The sequence below is a fragment of the Tigriopus californicus genome, chromosome 12 (assembly GCF_007210705.1).
Source record: "Tigriopus californicus strain San Diego chromosome 12, Tcal_SD_v2.1, whole genome shotgun sequence".
Lineage (NCBI taxonomy): Eukaryota > Metazoa > Arthropoda > Copepoda > Harpacticoida > Harpacticidae > Tigriopus > Tigriopus californicus.
Window position 1 is genome coordinate 3791042 of NC_081451.1, and position 15151 is coordinate 3806192.

The 15151-nt window shown below is 40.3% G+C and overlaps 1 protein-coding gene across 5 annotated transcripts; it reads left to right on the plus strand.

Moving 5' to 3' along the window:
* Window positions 1–169: 169 nt before the first annotated feature.
* LOC131891391 (protein spaetzle 4-like) lies at window positions 170–12476 on the plus strand. Of its 5 annotated transcripts, XM_059240935.1 has the most exons (11): window positions 170–376; window positions 443–481; window positions 5329–5495; window positions 5576–5789; window positions 5854–6076; window positions 6145–6384; window positions 10020–10311; window positions 10383–10505; window positions 10797–10919; window positions 10985–11127; window positions 11878–12476. In XM_059240935.1, exons 2-11 carry the CDS (start codon window positions 467–469, stop codon window positions 12225–12227), a joined length of 1890 nt encoding a protein of 629 aa, XP_059096918.1. In that variant the 5' UTR covers window positions 170–376; window positions 443–466; the 3' UTR covers window positions 12228–12476. The 5 variants fall into 5 exon arrangements, with proteins under 5 accessions (XP_059096918.1, XP_059096917.1, XP_059096922.1 ...); XM_059240934.1 differs by having other exon boundaries at window positions 170–481; XM_059240936.1 differs by lacking the exon at window positions 443–481 and having other exon boundaries at window positions 171–376.
* Window positions 12477–15151: the final 2675 nt, after the last annotated feature.

Below are 15151 nucleotides of genomic sequence, written 5' to 3' on the forward strand. Positions count from 1 at the left end.
ATATTTAAAGTAATCCATTATTGGCAGGGCCCTTCATTTCATTAGGGAGGACAAAGAGCTAAAGCAATAACAAGAACCCCTTCAGGAACTATGTCATAAAATGGCGTCCCTTAGGAGCTGGCAAAGAGGACAAGTCACCCTGAACCGTGTGGATTGGCAATGAAGAGGTAATGAAACCAGAAGTGTCAGTCGGGAATGATACCAATACCCATGTAGACCGGTCGAAAGTGTTCCAGGCACGCACTGTTTCATTCCAAACAAGTGAGAGTGTAGCTAGTGTCCATGATAAGATGAGTTATTTTGACCCGCTTGCATTTCGATCTGATGTCAAGTTAATCCAAATGGGTCATGGTGTTTTGAGGAAGAACCCAGTGTCGTGAGTGAAACCCCTTTCAGACTCGAAAACGTGCAGTTACTCATATATATTCCTCACTCATTCAAGACATTCTCCGTGCGCTTCTTCAAGATGTTTTTCCCTAGAGTAAGTTGGCTAAGGGTAGAATTTGGTTGGAAACAGGCTTGAACTTTGTCCCTGTTTTCTTGGACGACCCCAATTTTGATGACTTTCAATGGTGGTGAAAGTTGCCTTGGAGCTAGCGTTGCTCGTCACAAGGACTCCAAAGCTGGAAAATCCTCCCGTCTCGCCCAAAGTCACGCATGCACACTCAATTGTGGTCTATCAAGGACGTCTTTAAGACAGGACGAATAGACTGTAGATTAGAATCGAATATGAACAAAAAATCAGGTTCTCTCTCTTCAGTGCAAACTCTCTGATCATTTCAAAGAGTTTCGCCTTTGACTTCACTTTTAACTCGCTCTGAGAATTGGACAAGTTCTAAATACAGGCGTCCGACTGCCAAATTTGAGAGGGACCGCTGATCTGAGTTGTCTGCAATGTAGAGCTGTGGCCTATTTAAGGATGGTATTTTTGCTCTTTTGAAGATTATGTGCGAAAGTGACACAATGCAACGGGCCAAACAAAAGGAAGGGTTAAAGCCTCCGCCTAAATTTTGGTGACAATGATGTCAAATGACAAAGAAAATATATATAGCCATTAATTATGAATTGCATTTTGGGATATGGAAATGAAATCTAGTTCTTCATCTGCAATGACCAATTTGTTTTTTAAAACCGAGTTTTAAAATATCCTCAAAATGGCAATATTTTCCAACTTTGCTCATTTTTTTTCTATTTATTTGTTAATACCATCTTTATGTATGATTGCAACCAGCCATTTTCTCGCCATTGCTGTTTTCAAAAAGACACAAAAACCTTTTTTCACCATAAACAAAAATGTTCTCCTGGAATTCTCACGAGGTCCCGGACTCAAATAAAAAAGTAACTCGCAATTGTCCATCCACCACGAGTTTGTGAGGATGGATGGGGAGGAGAAAGAGCAAAGAGGGAAGAGGAGGGGTTGCAGTTGCAGGGCAGTTTCAAGGCCACTTAGATCCGGGACAAAAGGAAGCACACCTGCTGAGGAAACCTGTCTCTCTTTCTCTGTCTATGAATCACCTCTCTCTCCTCCCCTGCAACCATCAACCATTGATTGCATTTGTTGGATCTTGGGTTTTAGAATTAGGTCGCAAGTATTCAAATTTCACACCCAACTGACCTCGACAGGGCCGCCAATCATGCCAAAATCTGGTATTGTGCAACCATTTTGTGGTAGGCGATGTATGGCGATGCAAAGAACGAAAGTTGACGATCAAGGTTGTTGTCCGGTCTAGATATGACGGGAAAATGAATTGTTCTAGTGGCGAATGAATGGAAACAAGGATACTACAACGCCTCTTTGACATTGAACCCTCATAACTAGTTTGACAGGGCCTCAGTTGATTCGTAAAACACCCAGCCTAGCTTTTAAAAAAACGCCCTTTTTTTAAGCGTATCTAGACATGAATCCCACAAAACAGGGAGATGTTTACGTTATTGAAATGGCCGTGCTTTTATTGCTAAGGGCCTCGAAATCAATTTTTATGGCTGAATAGGCGTTGGCAGACCAGGAAATTTAAGGTCATGGCTTGAAATGTAGAGATTGCAATGGAAATTCTACAGGTGGCAATTGCAACTGATAGTTTTCAAGCATTTGATGTTGTTCAAAAAAACATCCATTGACATTTAGGACAAAAAGATTGAAGAGCGACCATAAATTGTCATGGTTTTACTAACCGCTACAAGGTTACTATTAAAAACATTTTTTTTTTTGATAAACAGTGATTCTAATTACTCAATGATTGGTACCAATCCATTGGGCCCTGAACCTGGAAGGTCCCTAGAAAAAAAGTGATGACTTCCTTAGGTGGCCTTAATCTTGGAAGGTATTCTGTTATGTAGACGTTAATACAATGCAAGGGAGGGTCACTTCTTTTTTAACATAGATTTTTGACATCTTCGTATGAGATAAGGTGTTGTCTGATTTTAATAGAGATGGAAAGCCTCGGATTGGATAAAGGTTTGACAATTACTGAACGGCCAAAATTTAATTTTGTTCAAGACCATATGCCATTGCAAAAGGGTCACTAACCTGATCACTAGTGTGATCCACCAATGAACTAGACTCGACAGATTGGGTTAGCCCTTGAATCAATGAATGAAAAACTTGTCTAAGCCTTGCCTTAAAGACGCTACCGGATCAAATATACTTACGTATTCCTTACGAATATATATATATGGGCAAAAATTGAACAATGAAAGAGCTCGAGAAAGAAGCGAGGTGGACTTCATTGCTCGAACTAGCATGGATTCTCGAGGGCTTGAAGGTGCTCTCAAAGTGCACGTTAAGCCTCTACGGTCAATACAATTGACCCTAAAACTTGGGTAGAGACAAAGCTCATGAATGCTTTTAAAGGCTTGCATTATTCATATTGTTACATTTCGTACCCTCTCCGAGAACTGGACAATCCGAACCCCATGGATAAGAACCCTTCTTTGCAACGTCAGACAGCCCGAACAAAAGGGGAAGACCACAGACCATGTAATGACTAGACCTCGCATAGCACGAGGAAAAATGCGAACACTTGCCTTCATCAGCTGGTACATAAATTTTGGTGTACAGTGACTCATGCCTTTCCATCTTGTAGGTCGTTAGTACTGATGAAGTAGTCACCTTCCTCTGTTGGTGTTCAGAGTTGTTGACACAAAATCCATCTTCCTCTGCGCTGAGGTTGGGCCAATGCTACATCTGGTCGTTATATGATCTGTGGGGAAGATGCACGGCACCTTGCTAAACAAATAAACAAACCACTCATGACGTGACGGGAAAGCGATTTCTTTTCCGGACTTTATGTGACCCAGGTCACCAGTTACAAATAAGATTTTGAAAGATTTATCCATAAAGCAACGCAAAGGCATCATAATTCACGATCAAGAAATCGGCTCAATCAGCCCTTTATTTGGTAGATACTGACTCACAAAGCGCCCTCTGAAGTGCAGAATCTAAACCATATTTCGTACAGCGTAAGGGGACTATTGGTACAACATGAGATAACTTCAGTAAGGAGAGAAACTTGCCCCGATCCAAGGTGTAGCGCATCAAGTACTAGCAAACTGGACCAAGAACCAGTGAGCATCTCATCAGAAACTGAGATGTTACACCATCAGGACCAGGAGAGCTCGAGAGTCTCAAGTCCTTGATGGCCTCTAAAGCATCTTGATTTGTGACTAAAAGATAATCTAAGTGCTGAACTTTACCACCCTCGCCAATCTCAACAAACTGATAGATTGAGTGATGGGCTGTTGCTACAAAAATGTTGAAGTTGAATTCTAGATAGCCCACTAAATATACTATATACTTCACTAGCTAGGAGGGGCTGGCTCCCTTGAAAACATTCCAATAGGATTAAGGGTTACCAAAAGGATTTTCATCTGAAAACTTTTTGAAACCTGAATAAATAAAGTGCCTTTGTGTCGCTGTGGATTCTAAGTGTATCAGACGAAATGTCCAAAATGAAGATCCTCACGGATGTTCAGACTCTCCATTACTAGCGCAACATTTGCTGCCACGACTCAAGTCATCCGGTGTTTGTACCCCGAACTCTGTAGTATTTAGGTTAAAAACAATGAAAGCGTGTCTTTCGTTAAAAGTGGTCCGAAAATTAGTTGCACGTTTAAGCACCCGCTTCATTAGTCCCGATTTACTCCAAAACGGGACATTTTGATAGTCCAAACAACTTGCAATTTTCAGGCATAACCATTTCTGCTACTATTGAAGTTTTGATTGTTTTCTTTAGGTAAACAAATATAGCGCCATACCTATGTTACATTTGCGAATATCTTTGATTCGTTTGTTTTTTGGCTCCCTTGTCACACAAAATAAATAAATTGGAAATTACTCGTACTTCCCAAACTCGAGCGAACTGGTGGTTTTCGTAGTGATTATAAAAGCGACTTGGATTTTTACTTGATACTTTAATGGGCAATGTAATGGAAAGTACGATGAGCATATCCAGCTGAAAATTGGCAAAGCTTTTCAAACATGTGGTTGGATATATTGCACGGTTAAGTCCAGAGATAGTATCACGATGCCGACGCTATAATTACTAGTCGACTGTTCAACCACAGTTTGAATTTGCTTTACCCATTTGGGCTCCAATGAGTTCAGCAGGCTTGCAAAACGTAGAACAAGTCCAAATATGTTTCGCTAGGAACATCACAGGAATGAGGGAGCTCTCGTTTTGGGAGACACTATGAAAGTTGGGATTGTGCAGTGTTTAGAGAAGGTACAAAAGGTATCTGGTACTGTACATCTTCAAAAGCATTCATAAGCTTTGTCCCAACCCAGGATTTAGGGTCAATTCTACTGACCGTAGAGGCTTAACGTGTGTTTTGAGAGCACCTTCAAGCCCTCGAGAATCCAGGTAGTTCGAACAATCAAATCCACCTGTCGTCTTTCTCGGGCTCCTTCATGGTTCAATTTGCAATCATTTGTAAGGAGTGTGTAGGTGTTGGTCCAGTAATATCCTTTAAGTCAGACTTGGACAATTTTTTGATCAAAATGCCTGATTAACCCTACATTCAAGGGCTAGCCAGATCCAATCACTCTAATTGGTGGGGGGATTAAATATTACACATGAATAGAAAGTTTTTGACTCTTATGTACCATCAGGGCTTTGATTTGCTTCCACCGCAATTAGTAAAACCTCACTTTTGTGATGAATAATTTTGACACCACGGCTCATTTGTTTTTTTGACCAAAAAGTTTTTGGCCAAGTTTTTGACCAAAGAGCCATATCTGGAATTATGCTCGAGTAGGGTTTTCGTTCAATCGTCGCATATTTGAGGACTATGAAACAGAGCAATTGTGACCAAAGATAGTTTTGATTCTAGACTTTGGTTCTGGTTTCGTTGTGTGGTTTGGCCACTCCCTCCGTTGACGAGTTCATGAGCTGTGATCGGTTCTTTGAAAACAAAAGGGCATCAAGGGTCTTGGAGCAGATCCCCTGTGATATGAGCAAACAGTCATTTTGTGCCTACAAAGGAGCCGCCTACCCAGAGTAAGGAATCCACCATTCAAACAATTCTTGGTAGCTCACAAACCAGGTCCTAACATTCTCCCCATCCTTTCCCAATGAAGAGCGGCCATTTGGCAGTTCAAGGAGGACAATCGAGGTCTCATGAAAAGGCTCTATGGGGACCTGGAATCCGCCTCACTCTACCGGGAGATGAGATCAGTCAATCTGCCAAGTGCTTCCAATATCCCGTCCCTGGAGCACAACGTTTTTTCTAGTCTTGAGTACAATATCCGAGTTGGCTCCGGATTGGCCACCGTTCAAAGTGCCAGGGAACCCGTGAGCTTTACGAAACCACACCACTAATCAGTTTGCCTCCTCCAACCTCTCATTGAACCCCTAGGTCTTGAACACGGATGAGGAACCGGCCCACGAGGTCCCAGTCAAGAACGCTCCCTTTGAAAAGGAAGCTGCTCCGGTCCTGGAGGTCCTGGAGGATCTGGAAGATCTGGACGGTCCCATTGAAATGGCCGTTCATGTGGAGCCTGGCATTCAGGCGCCCCGACAGGAACCTGTGGCAGACCAGACCACCCAAGTCCTGTCCTTCTATGACGAGGAGCCCACAAGTAAGGGAGCTAGTACCACACCTTAGATCTTCGGCACCCGCTTGGATATGTGATTGCTTGACTTGCAGCTACAGAGACTTCTGAGGACTTAATGACCACTTCGACCACTGATTATGACACAGACCCCTCGACCCTTATTCCTGATGATTTCGAAGAGCGACAGCTCCCGAATGACATTACCACGCTCCCAACCCCTCACACTACCAATACTGTAGTACTCAAAGACAATGAGACCATTGACGCCACAGCTGCCACAGGCTTGGAACCAATGGTCTTTACCGAGCCAGACTTGGCCATGGTAGACGATCGTAAGTAGATTGTCTGCAACTTACTTAACCGCATCCACTTGAGTCAAGCTCAAAGCTTTTGGGAGCGCAATGAGGTTACTAATACCATATGCCACGGACTTCTAGAGATATGGACTACGAACGGAAGCCAAAATTTCGTATCTCCTAAACCGTTCACTTTATTTCAAATAAGCAATTCATACGACCCCAAGATTTGGTTGAAAAGATGATGTTGGCCAAATTTGAGTCGAAAATTATGCTTAGTGAACTCAGTAGAAATGTCCAAAGCTATAACACTACATAAAATTCGAATTTTTGGCCTGCTCTTGGTTAGCTATAAGCTTTCGACAAGATAACTTTGAAACAAACCACTTTACAAATAGATAATAAAAAATGACCTGCCCTTAATTTGAAAGATCCACGTTTCTTATTCTCTTACTTTAATTCGAAAAGTGGCTCAGAATTGATATAAGCAAGAGCAGGCCGATTTGGCGCGAAGCTTGTTCACAGTCCGTTTTTCTAGAAGTTCGCGCATACGCTAATCCACACTTACATGGTTGAATCTTATCGTTGAATCTTCGTATAACAGCTCGATATATATTGGTAGATGGTATCTAATGTGGAACACTGACTTGATGACTTTGTCTTCTTTCATTCTATTATTTCGAATCAGTTATCCATTCCGAACAATTTTATTTAAGAAAGCGCTCTAGCTGGATCAACAATGCCCCTCTGGTGGAGCAAACGACGTCAACACTGGACGCAGGCGGTAGGGTGGGGCAAACGCAACTTTTATCCAGATGAGCTGAATGCACTTGCCTTCACACAAGTTGGGCTTTTGTTGGCTCAGAAAGAATTCGCCAATTTTGACCTTAATCAAACCTCTTTGTCAAAAGCAATAATCCTTTTCATTGAGGGAGACAGCGCCCTCTGCTTCGTCGAGGTGTGGACAAGCAAACACAGAAACGAGAGAATTCGGACATTTAGGCAATGGCGGCTTGTACCAGCAAACAAACTTGGCTGCCAATGCCAGTGATGCAAAATTGGCGTTTCAAACTGGTTTTAACGAAGCTGACCTTTCCTCATATAGCAATGTAAAAGAAGGGTCAGCTTCTCAAAAATAAGTTGGAAGCCCCAAACTTGCAACGCTGACTCTCGTACCAGCAAACAAACGTACCTGCCAGAGCTTGCCTAAACGTCCCCATACGCTCTAAGATTCCAGGTTTTATCAAGGGATTAATAGATAAAAATGTAATGCCAAAGTATTCTGAAACAATGAATAACCCAACAACTCATCTGGGAGACCTTTCAAATCCTCTACGGGTAAAATTCTGAACAAGTATTGCATGTAAATAAGAACTAAACAGGACGTTGCACACTGTACGGTTGATAACACAATGAAACTTTTGCAATCGTCAATTCTAACAAAATAGTACTACAAAAAGCACCGCTTCACAAGTTTTTGATAACACACTTTGTAAACATCTTTAAATCAATCTTTAGACCTAAATTTAGTTTTTTTAGAACAGTTTAATGAAAAAAGACGATTACAAAAAGTCGCTGGTATGCTACAAGTTCACAATACATGGCTCCTTGTTTATCTTAACCTTTTTTTTCTTTTTTTGCGGACTTCCTTACCGCTACCGGGATTGGAATCCCAGCAGTTCAAGACGAGAAGATTATTCATTTTAATTGATTTTAATCATGATTCAATCATTGATTAATGAATTTAATTTTATATATTATTTGATCGACCAACGAATTGGAGTTGGCTGATCTGGCTAATCCTTGATTATAAGGTTGATCAGGAATTGTAGTCAAAAACTTGTCCAAGTCTGACTTAAATCCTGCTACTGGATCAACGCCTACATAAACCCTACGAATATTTGAGGGCAGCAAATTGAACAATGAAGGAGCCCGAGAAAGAAGAGAGTTGTACTTCATTGTTTTAACTAGCCTGGATTCTCGAGGGCTTGAAGGTGCTCTCAAAACGCACATTAAGCCTCTACGGTCACTACAATTGACCCTAAATCCTGGGTTGGGACAAAGCTCATGAATGCTTTTGAAAACGTACAATATCAGATACCTTTCGTACCTTCTCTGAGTACTGTACAATCCCAACCGTTCTAACCTCTCCCAATACTAGAGCTCTCTCATATCTTCAATGTTCCTAGTAAAACATCTTTGGACCTGCTCGAGCTTTTGCAAACCTGCTGAACTAATTGGAGCCCAAATGGGAGAGGCATATTCAAGATGCGGCTGAACAATCGACTTGCACAGAGTTAACATCATGATACTCTCTCTGGACTTAAACGTGCGATATATCCAACCACATGTTTGAAACTTGAAGGTCAAAAGCGTTTATAATTTTACTTTTTAGGATTTGAGAGGTCTTTCAAAGAAATTGGTGGTCAATTTATGGTGTTAGAATGTACTTATCACCAATCAGTTGTTCAGTGAAAAATACCTTGTTCAAATCAGGCATCTTCGAGCACATTCTTGGCCTTTAACGTTTGTTTCCCCGCAAAGAGAGGAGGCTGAGGAGAATGGAATGGACTATAACTATAAGCTCTTAAAACTAAGCACGATCTTACCAATGTGATACAAGCTCATTCAATTGTGGCCTCTCTGGTCTCTATTTTAAATGCTCGGAACTTTTAACACCGACGTTCGATTGAGATCAAAACTGACCAATGCTTTCTGTGTCTATAATTGATTCATATAGCGTCAAGGGAAATGTATCTGCTGTCCAGAGGCGACGTCGTCCTTGGCCTGTCCTAACTAAATTTTCATGGGTGATGGCAAGGGGGTGCAGAAGAATGAGGAAAAACAATATTTGCCTATCTTTTTTATTATTTCACGTTTGACCCAAAAAGTTAAAGACCATTTGAATGAAATCAACAAAACTAGCGACATTATCAATTATGATGGATATCAAGCAACTGTTTATCTTGTGTTTTCATGGGAAGACATTTTTTCACATCAATAATGCGTGCGTGAGAGGAGCAGCAGATTTAGTGCATGAATGCGGTCGTTGCGCCTTTTCAGTAATTGCAAACCATCAACCAGTAAAAACCATAATTCTTATAATCACAAATATTGGCATGAAATAAAGTTGTTCATTGAAGGGTATGGACAAAAATATTTTTGTCTGAAATTTACTTGAACAAAGAAAATTTTAAACTGTAATCAGCCAATCTTTCAGTCTATTATTTTTCATTTTTGGATTTGTTCATTGAATTTCTGTAAATGATTTGCAAATCTTTTTGCCATTTTTTGATATCCTTTTTTGCCTCTTCGGTATCAGAAGTCTATTTGACAGATATTCGTATCACTAGTGATGCCAAACTTTGCCAAATTAATGGCCGTATCTGCAATTGGACAGAAATTTTAGGGTGTCAATGGACAGTTTCGACCAAAAAACATGGTTGAGGCCACAACAGATATCTATTTACCCACTTTTTTTTCGGTACTCATTATTCTGATTTCGATTTTTCCCTTCGAATCAGTCTCACCACTTTTCATTGCAATAGTCAGATTTTGAAAACGCATCAAATATCATTGAAATTACTTCTTGTTGTCTAACATGGGATTTGATGTGATTGCTTTATTTGCCACTATGTGGTGACACTGTCTGAAATCATGATAAATTTCAGATTTTTCGCCCTCCCCAATGGTGAAATCGTCTGTATCTCAATCTCAACCAGTCACTTTCCCTACTCCACCCCCAACATCTACGTCTTCAGTCACAAGTGCCACTCCAACAGTACTAACCAAACCAACCACAGGGTCAACCAGCAGCCCAATGTCAGAAAATGTGTTGTCGGCATCGTTGTCCGAGATGTTGGCCGATGTGGATTTGGACAGCTTGGAACAGATTGTAGGCGAACTTTTGCCAAATGCTCATGAGCAAACACAGCCCGTAGCTCAAGTGGGTCCTTCAGAGAGGTTAGAGGCCAAAAGAGATCAACCTTTTTTTTGTTCATGGGAAGTGTGACTAAATGAATTTTCAACTTCAGTGCGGAGGCCGTTCATGGAGATGTCCATCATCCACCCATCAAGCCAGTTCTTGTTGACCAAGCTTCTGAAGACACCCTCGAAAGTGGATCAATGGATGAATATGACTTCTCAGGGCCATCAATGTAAGAGACATCGCCTTGAGGCGAATAGGGCTTGAGTTTGGGAGGTCATTCTTGACATACAACGAATTACTAAAACTTAAAAATGGACTATTTGATAGTTTGTTCTTTAAAAAACTATTCAACTTAACGTGGTTGAAGCCCAGAAAGAAAAGGGTTTATTCGAAATATTGCATATGGTTCTAGCTCGGTAGAACTGAAAGCAACATTTTTCGATTTTGAAAATGTCGTTGTATGAATATTAGTGTTTAAATCTTTTGTTTGGAAAACTGAGAATGTTTTATTTCATTGCAGTAACGCTTGTCCAGTGAAGGAGGAGGTTGTGGCTCCTTATTGGGCCAACAACACCAGGAATCAGGTCCTAGCCCTTCTGAATTTGTACCCATTTGAGCAATACATTCACATGGAAACTTGCAAGTATGTGGTTTTTAAATTGTCTCATCTCAGAAGAAGAAGAAGAATCAATTTGCTTTTCATTTCAGATTCGAGAATGAGCAAATGATGTGTCGCGATGGATGCCGCTGTGAACAACAGTATCGTCTTCATCGGCTTTTGGCCTTTGATTCCAATAACGAGTGTCGTGGCATATTCAGTGATTGGTTCCGGTTTCCCTCCTACTGCATTTGTAAGTCAGAACTGGCTCATTCCCATGGCAGTTGTAAAGAAATTAGGAGTAAAAAAGTTGTAGTGAAGAAACTGCAATCCCGTTACAAAAAATGGCGTAATCGTAACGACCCATGAGACCTTAAATTTACCCATTGCTCGTTGTTTTTCGACCTCCAAAACGGCCTGATTTTTTCCGTTTTTTCCCTTGCAAGGAGAAGAAACCTGAAACTCTTGGGGCATTCATCCCTTCAGCAATAAGTAGTAATCGCTGGAAGGTGGATCTGGTAGGGTTGTACTTTAAATCGCAAATCCTTCCGATTGTTTGACAATATCTGGCGTATTGCAAATATTTGCCCAATGTATTGCCATCATGTACATTCGGGATTTTTTTCGAGAAATACCCCTTTTATTTATCAGGAATTTAAAGATATGGCCCTGACGTGAAAACAGTTCTGAATTTTCTAGAATTTAGGAAAAGTATTTGTAACGAGTGAATCATTCCGTATTTTTCGACAAAGACTCGTTGGAAAATGAATAGCTCACTTTGGTCAAAGTAGTTGGAACTATAATTCGTTCATTTCATAAAAGAACGATTAACAAGGCCCTTGCTAATTAAACTTCGCCCTCTTGAAGGCTCACAAGACTCAGTGACCTCCCACTAGGGCGAAGGTTGCGTGAGCGGCTTTGGCTTTGGCTTGCGCTACAAAGACAAGGTTCAACTTAACTAATAGACACATGACCTGTACCTTTTTCTTTTTACAATTCATAGGTAAATGTTACGGCTTTCCTCATGATTTCGCTGGTGGGCAACGCAATCCCAGGAGAGAGCCCAAGCAAAGTCCAGCAAAAGAGCCGGTTCAACCAACTGTAAGGGCCAAAAGCACACCAACCATCCCCCAGAAGCCTCGTCAAGAACCTCATAGGCATATCCAGAAGCCTCGGGATCATCGACGGCTGAATTTGGGCCAAAAGATCATTGAGAATGAGGATTTCAACTCGGTGGAACACGAACCTCGGGCCTTGAATGGGTTTTTTTACGCCACAGCACCGGTTTTGGAGTATCAAAAACCTCAAGGACACTCGGTTTTAAAGGGAGTTAATCAAACTCCGCGAAAGTGATTAGACCCCAATTTTAGGTCGATTGTGAGAAAGTGAATTCTAGTTACCCCTGCTATTGCGTACACTTGTGAACAACGAGGGTGATATTAATATATCATATTAGTCCCTTGGAACGTTTCTTTCCGGACTGAAGAGAACTCCTGTGCCAATAATGCTAAGTGAACGTCAGGCGTTGTTTCGTTTCGTCAATAAATCATTGTATCAATGACCCGTACATGATCTGCCAATAAAACAATATCTTATCCTTAATGTCGATTTTATTCATTTGGAAGCGAGTAGGGATATTTGCTTCGAAATGAGATACGTGTGAATGAGCCAAATTGAACGGATATGCGCGTATTTTTTCACGAAACTTCGAATAAATCTACCTCATTTCTTAGGTGTGTCACCAATAAGGAGAGCACTCGGAGCACAAACGCTCGGGGAAATATAGGCTGTAATTGAGTTTTCCGCCTAATCGGTCTGCTTCACATCAGACTATCTCTATATAATATACTCATAAAGTAAGAACGTAGAGTTTTGCAATTTAAGGCAATCTAATTAGAACACCTATCAACATAAAAGTGCGTGTGCGTAGCCGATCGAGAGGAGGCCGAAGGGTAAATTTTATGAGGTCATTGCTAACTAACTTGAAATACATATCCTGAGTTCCCTTAAACAAATTTTGGCCTCAAATTTTAGTTACCTTCTTTGGGCCAGATCTTTTGATCATAACTAATCGTAATGTTGCAAAAAGATGAATGGTTCAGGAGGTACAACTGTTTCTTCGGTTGGTACCTATATCGCTAGAAGTTCGTGTATTATCGTAAAGCAACTGATATAGCTCACTTTCAATTATTAAGCTCAATATGCCAGAAAAATAATAGTAAATCGATTGTACCAAGTAACAACTAAAGCCAACAGATTTTGCAATTGGATAAGCATTACTAGAATGAATTGAACACAACATTGATTGATTTTCTTTGGAGGGGGAGCTGTTTTTTCACGAGCTTTTCTAACCGCTGCAAGGGAATGCAATCCCCAGTACTATTAAAATGGAAGGCTATAATTCGTCTATTTATTACCTTTCAATCTTTATATGATATTTGGTCTACCAACGAATTTGAGTTGGCAGACCGAGCTAGTCCTTGAAAATAAGGTTGATCTGGAATGCTATCTAAAAACTTGTCCAAGTCTGACTTGAAAGAGGCTACCGGATCTATAAGGCCTAAGTATTCCCTACGAATATTTGAAGGAAGTAAATTAAACAGTGAAGGAGCCCGAGAAACAAGAGATGTGGACTTCATTGTTCGAACTAGCCTAGATTCTCGAAGGCTTGAAGGTGCTCTCAAAACACATATTAAGCCTCTACAGTCACTAGCACTGACCCTAAATCCTGGGGTGGGACAAAGCTCATGGATGAGTTTGAAGACGTACAGTATCAGATACCTTTCGTACCTTCTCTGAATTTTCGCGCTAAAATATTGATTTTTACCCTTCCAATACAGAAACGAACAATTTTCAAGCTAAAAACGCAATGACATTAAAGAGCAAGAGAGTCCTTGGTTCTTTTCAATTTGCAATACTTAAACGTTGTTCCAAAACTTTGAGCAGAGATGCTAAAAATACGTAGATGATCCTCCCTTGACTCATATCATGGCATGAATTGAATTCAAGCGCAAAGCAAATGGGAAATGTCATTATGCATTCTATTTTCCAAACATGGTTTTTGCCCTAATACGTCTGCGCCTATTGCTCTGCCTCTCCTCTGCATAACATCTTTCATGGGAAATTGAACAAAATTTGAAATTCTGATTTCTTCTCACAACACTTTTTGAACGCGTTAAGCCCAAGCAGTTGGGCCAATGTAATAAATTCCCATCCCGATCTTAACACTTTTATATCCTTCTCTGACGTGTCTTTCCAAGGCTCTCTCTTTGTCTTTCCCGACCGATCTCGTTTCATGAACGTTGCAAATATTTAAGTGTCCTTCTTTCCAGGCCGGAAACAAGATCTGGGTGCTTATGATCCTCTTCTTCCCATCATTTGAGGAGATTTGCCTCCATACGAATCGGACAAAATGGAATCACTTCAATTTACGCCTACTCTCCTTTCTGACACGGAAAAACGAGTCCACTGACAGAAATCACATTCTTTGAAGGGTACAGCTACTGAAAGTGTTGCATTAAAAATTGTTCAAGTAAGAAGAGGAATGAGACTTATTTGATTTATTTCGAGTGAGTGAATGGCGAGGAAAGATGCTTTATTGACATTTAGTAGTAGAGAGGAAATTCAAGTTATTCGAACTCAAATCTTCAGTTGAAATTCATTGAAATGGTTATTTTTGAATTCACCGCTAAGTGAAATTAAGGTTTCAACATATATTGTTTCATTATTCCTAACATAACTTTTTGCAGACTTACTTGTCACCACCGTTGAAGATTTTACTTTTCTATCTTTCTTTAGCCTTGACAAATGTGTCCTCAAATTTTGATTTTCTCATTTTTATGAGCAAGAAAAAAAAGTCAAAAAGTCAAAAAGCCCTTGGAATTTTACTCAGAGGGGCAAAAAAGATACTTCTCATTCCTTCATGACTTATTCATACCTTGGCGCAACTAATTTGGACTAAAAGTCACCGTAAGGAAATAACCGTTTTAACAAGAATCTCATTCGAATGCAATCGTATATTTTAGATACCCATAATTAACAGAGGTAAATTGTTCGAAATTTAAGAAACAATTAAAAAATAAACAATAAAAAAAATTGAAAAATTGGTCGAATGTGATGCCAAATACTGCGCAAAATGTCACTAAACATTTCAAAATCTTTACCGCCTAATTTGATATGGTCTAAAGCTAACGTATTTCTTACGTTGCCTGAGTTTGGTTGGATTTTCTTCTCTCAAATCGAGTGTTTTCAAAAAATCAAAGCCTTTCAACCGAATT

What these genes read in the sequence shown, in the direction of transcription:
- LOC131891391 (XM_059240934.1), top strand. An exon ending in AAAGGAGCCGCCTACCCAGA is followed by an intron (nt 5,496 to 5,575) that starts GTAAGGAATCCA and finishes TTCCCAATGAAG; the next exon opens with AGCGGCCATTTGGCAGTTCA. An exon ending in CAAGTGGGTCCTTCAGAGAG is followed by an intron (nt 10,312 to 10,382) that starts GTTAGAGGCCAA and finishes TTTCAACTTCAG; the next exon opens with TGCGGAGGCCGTTCATGGAG.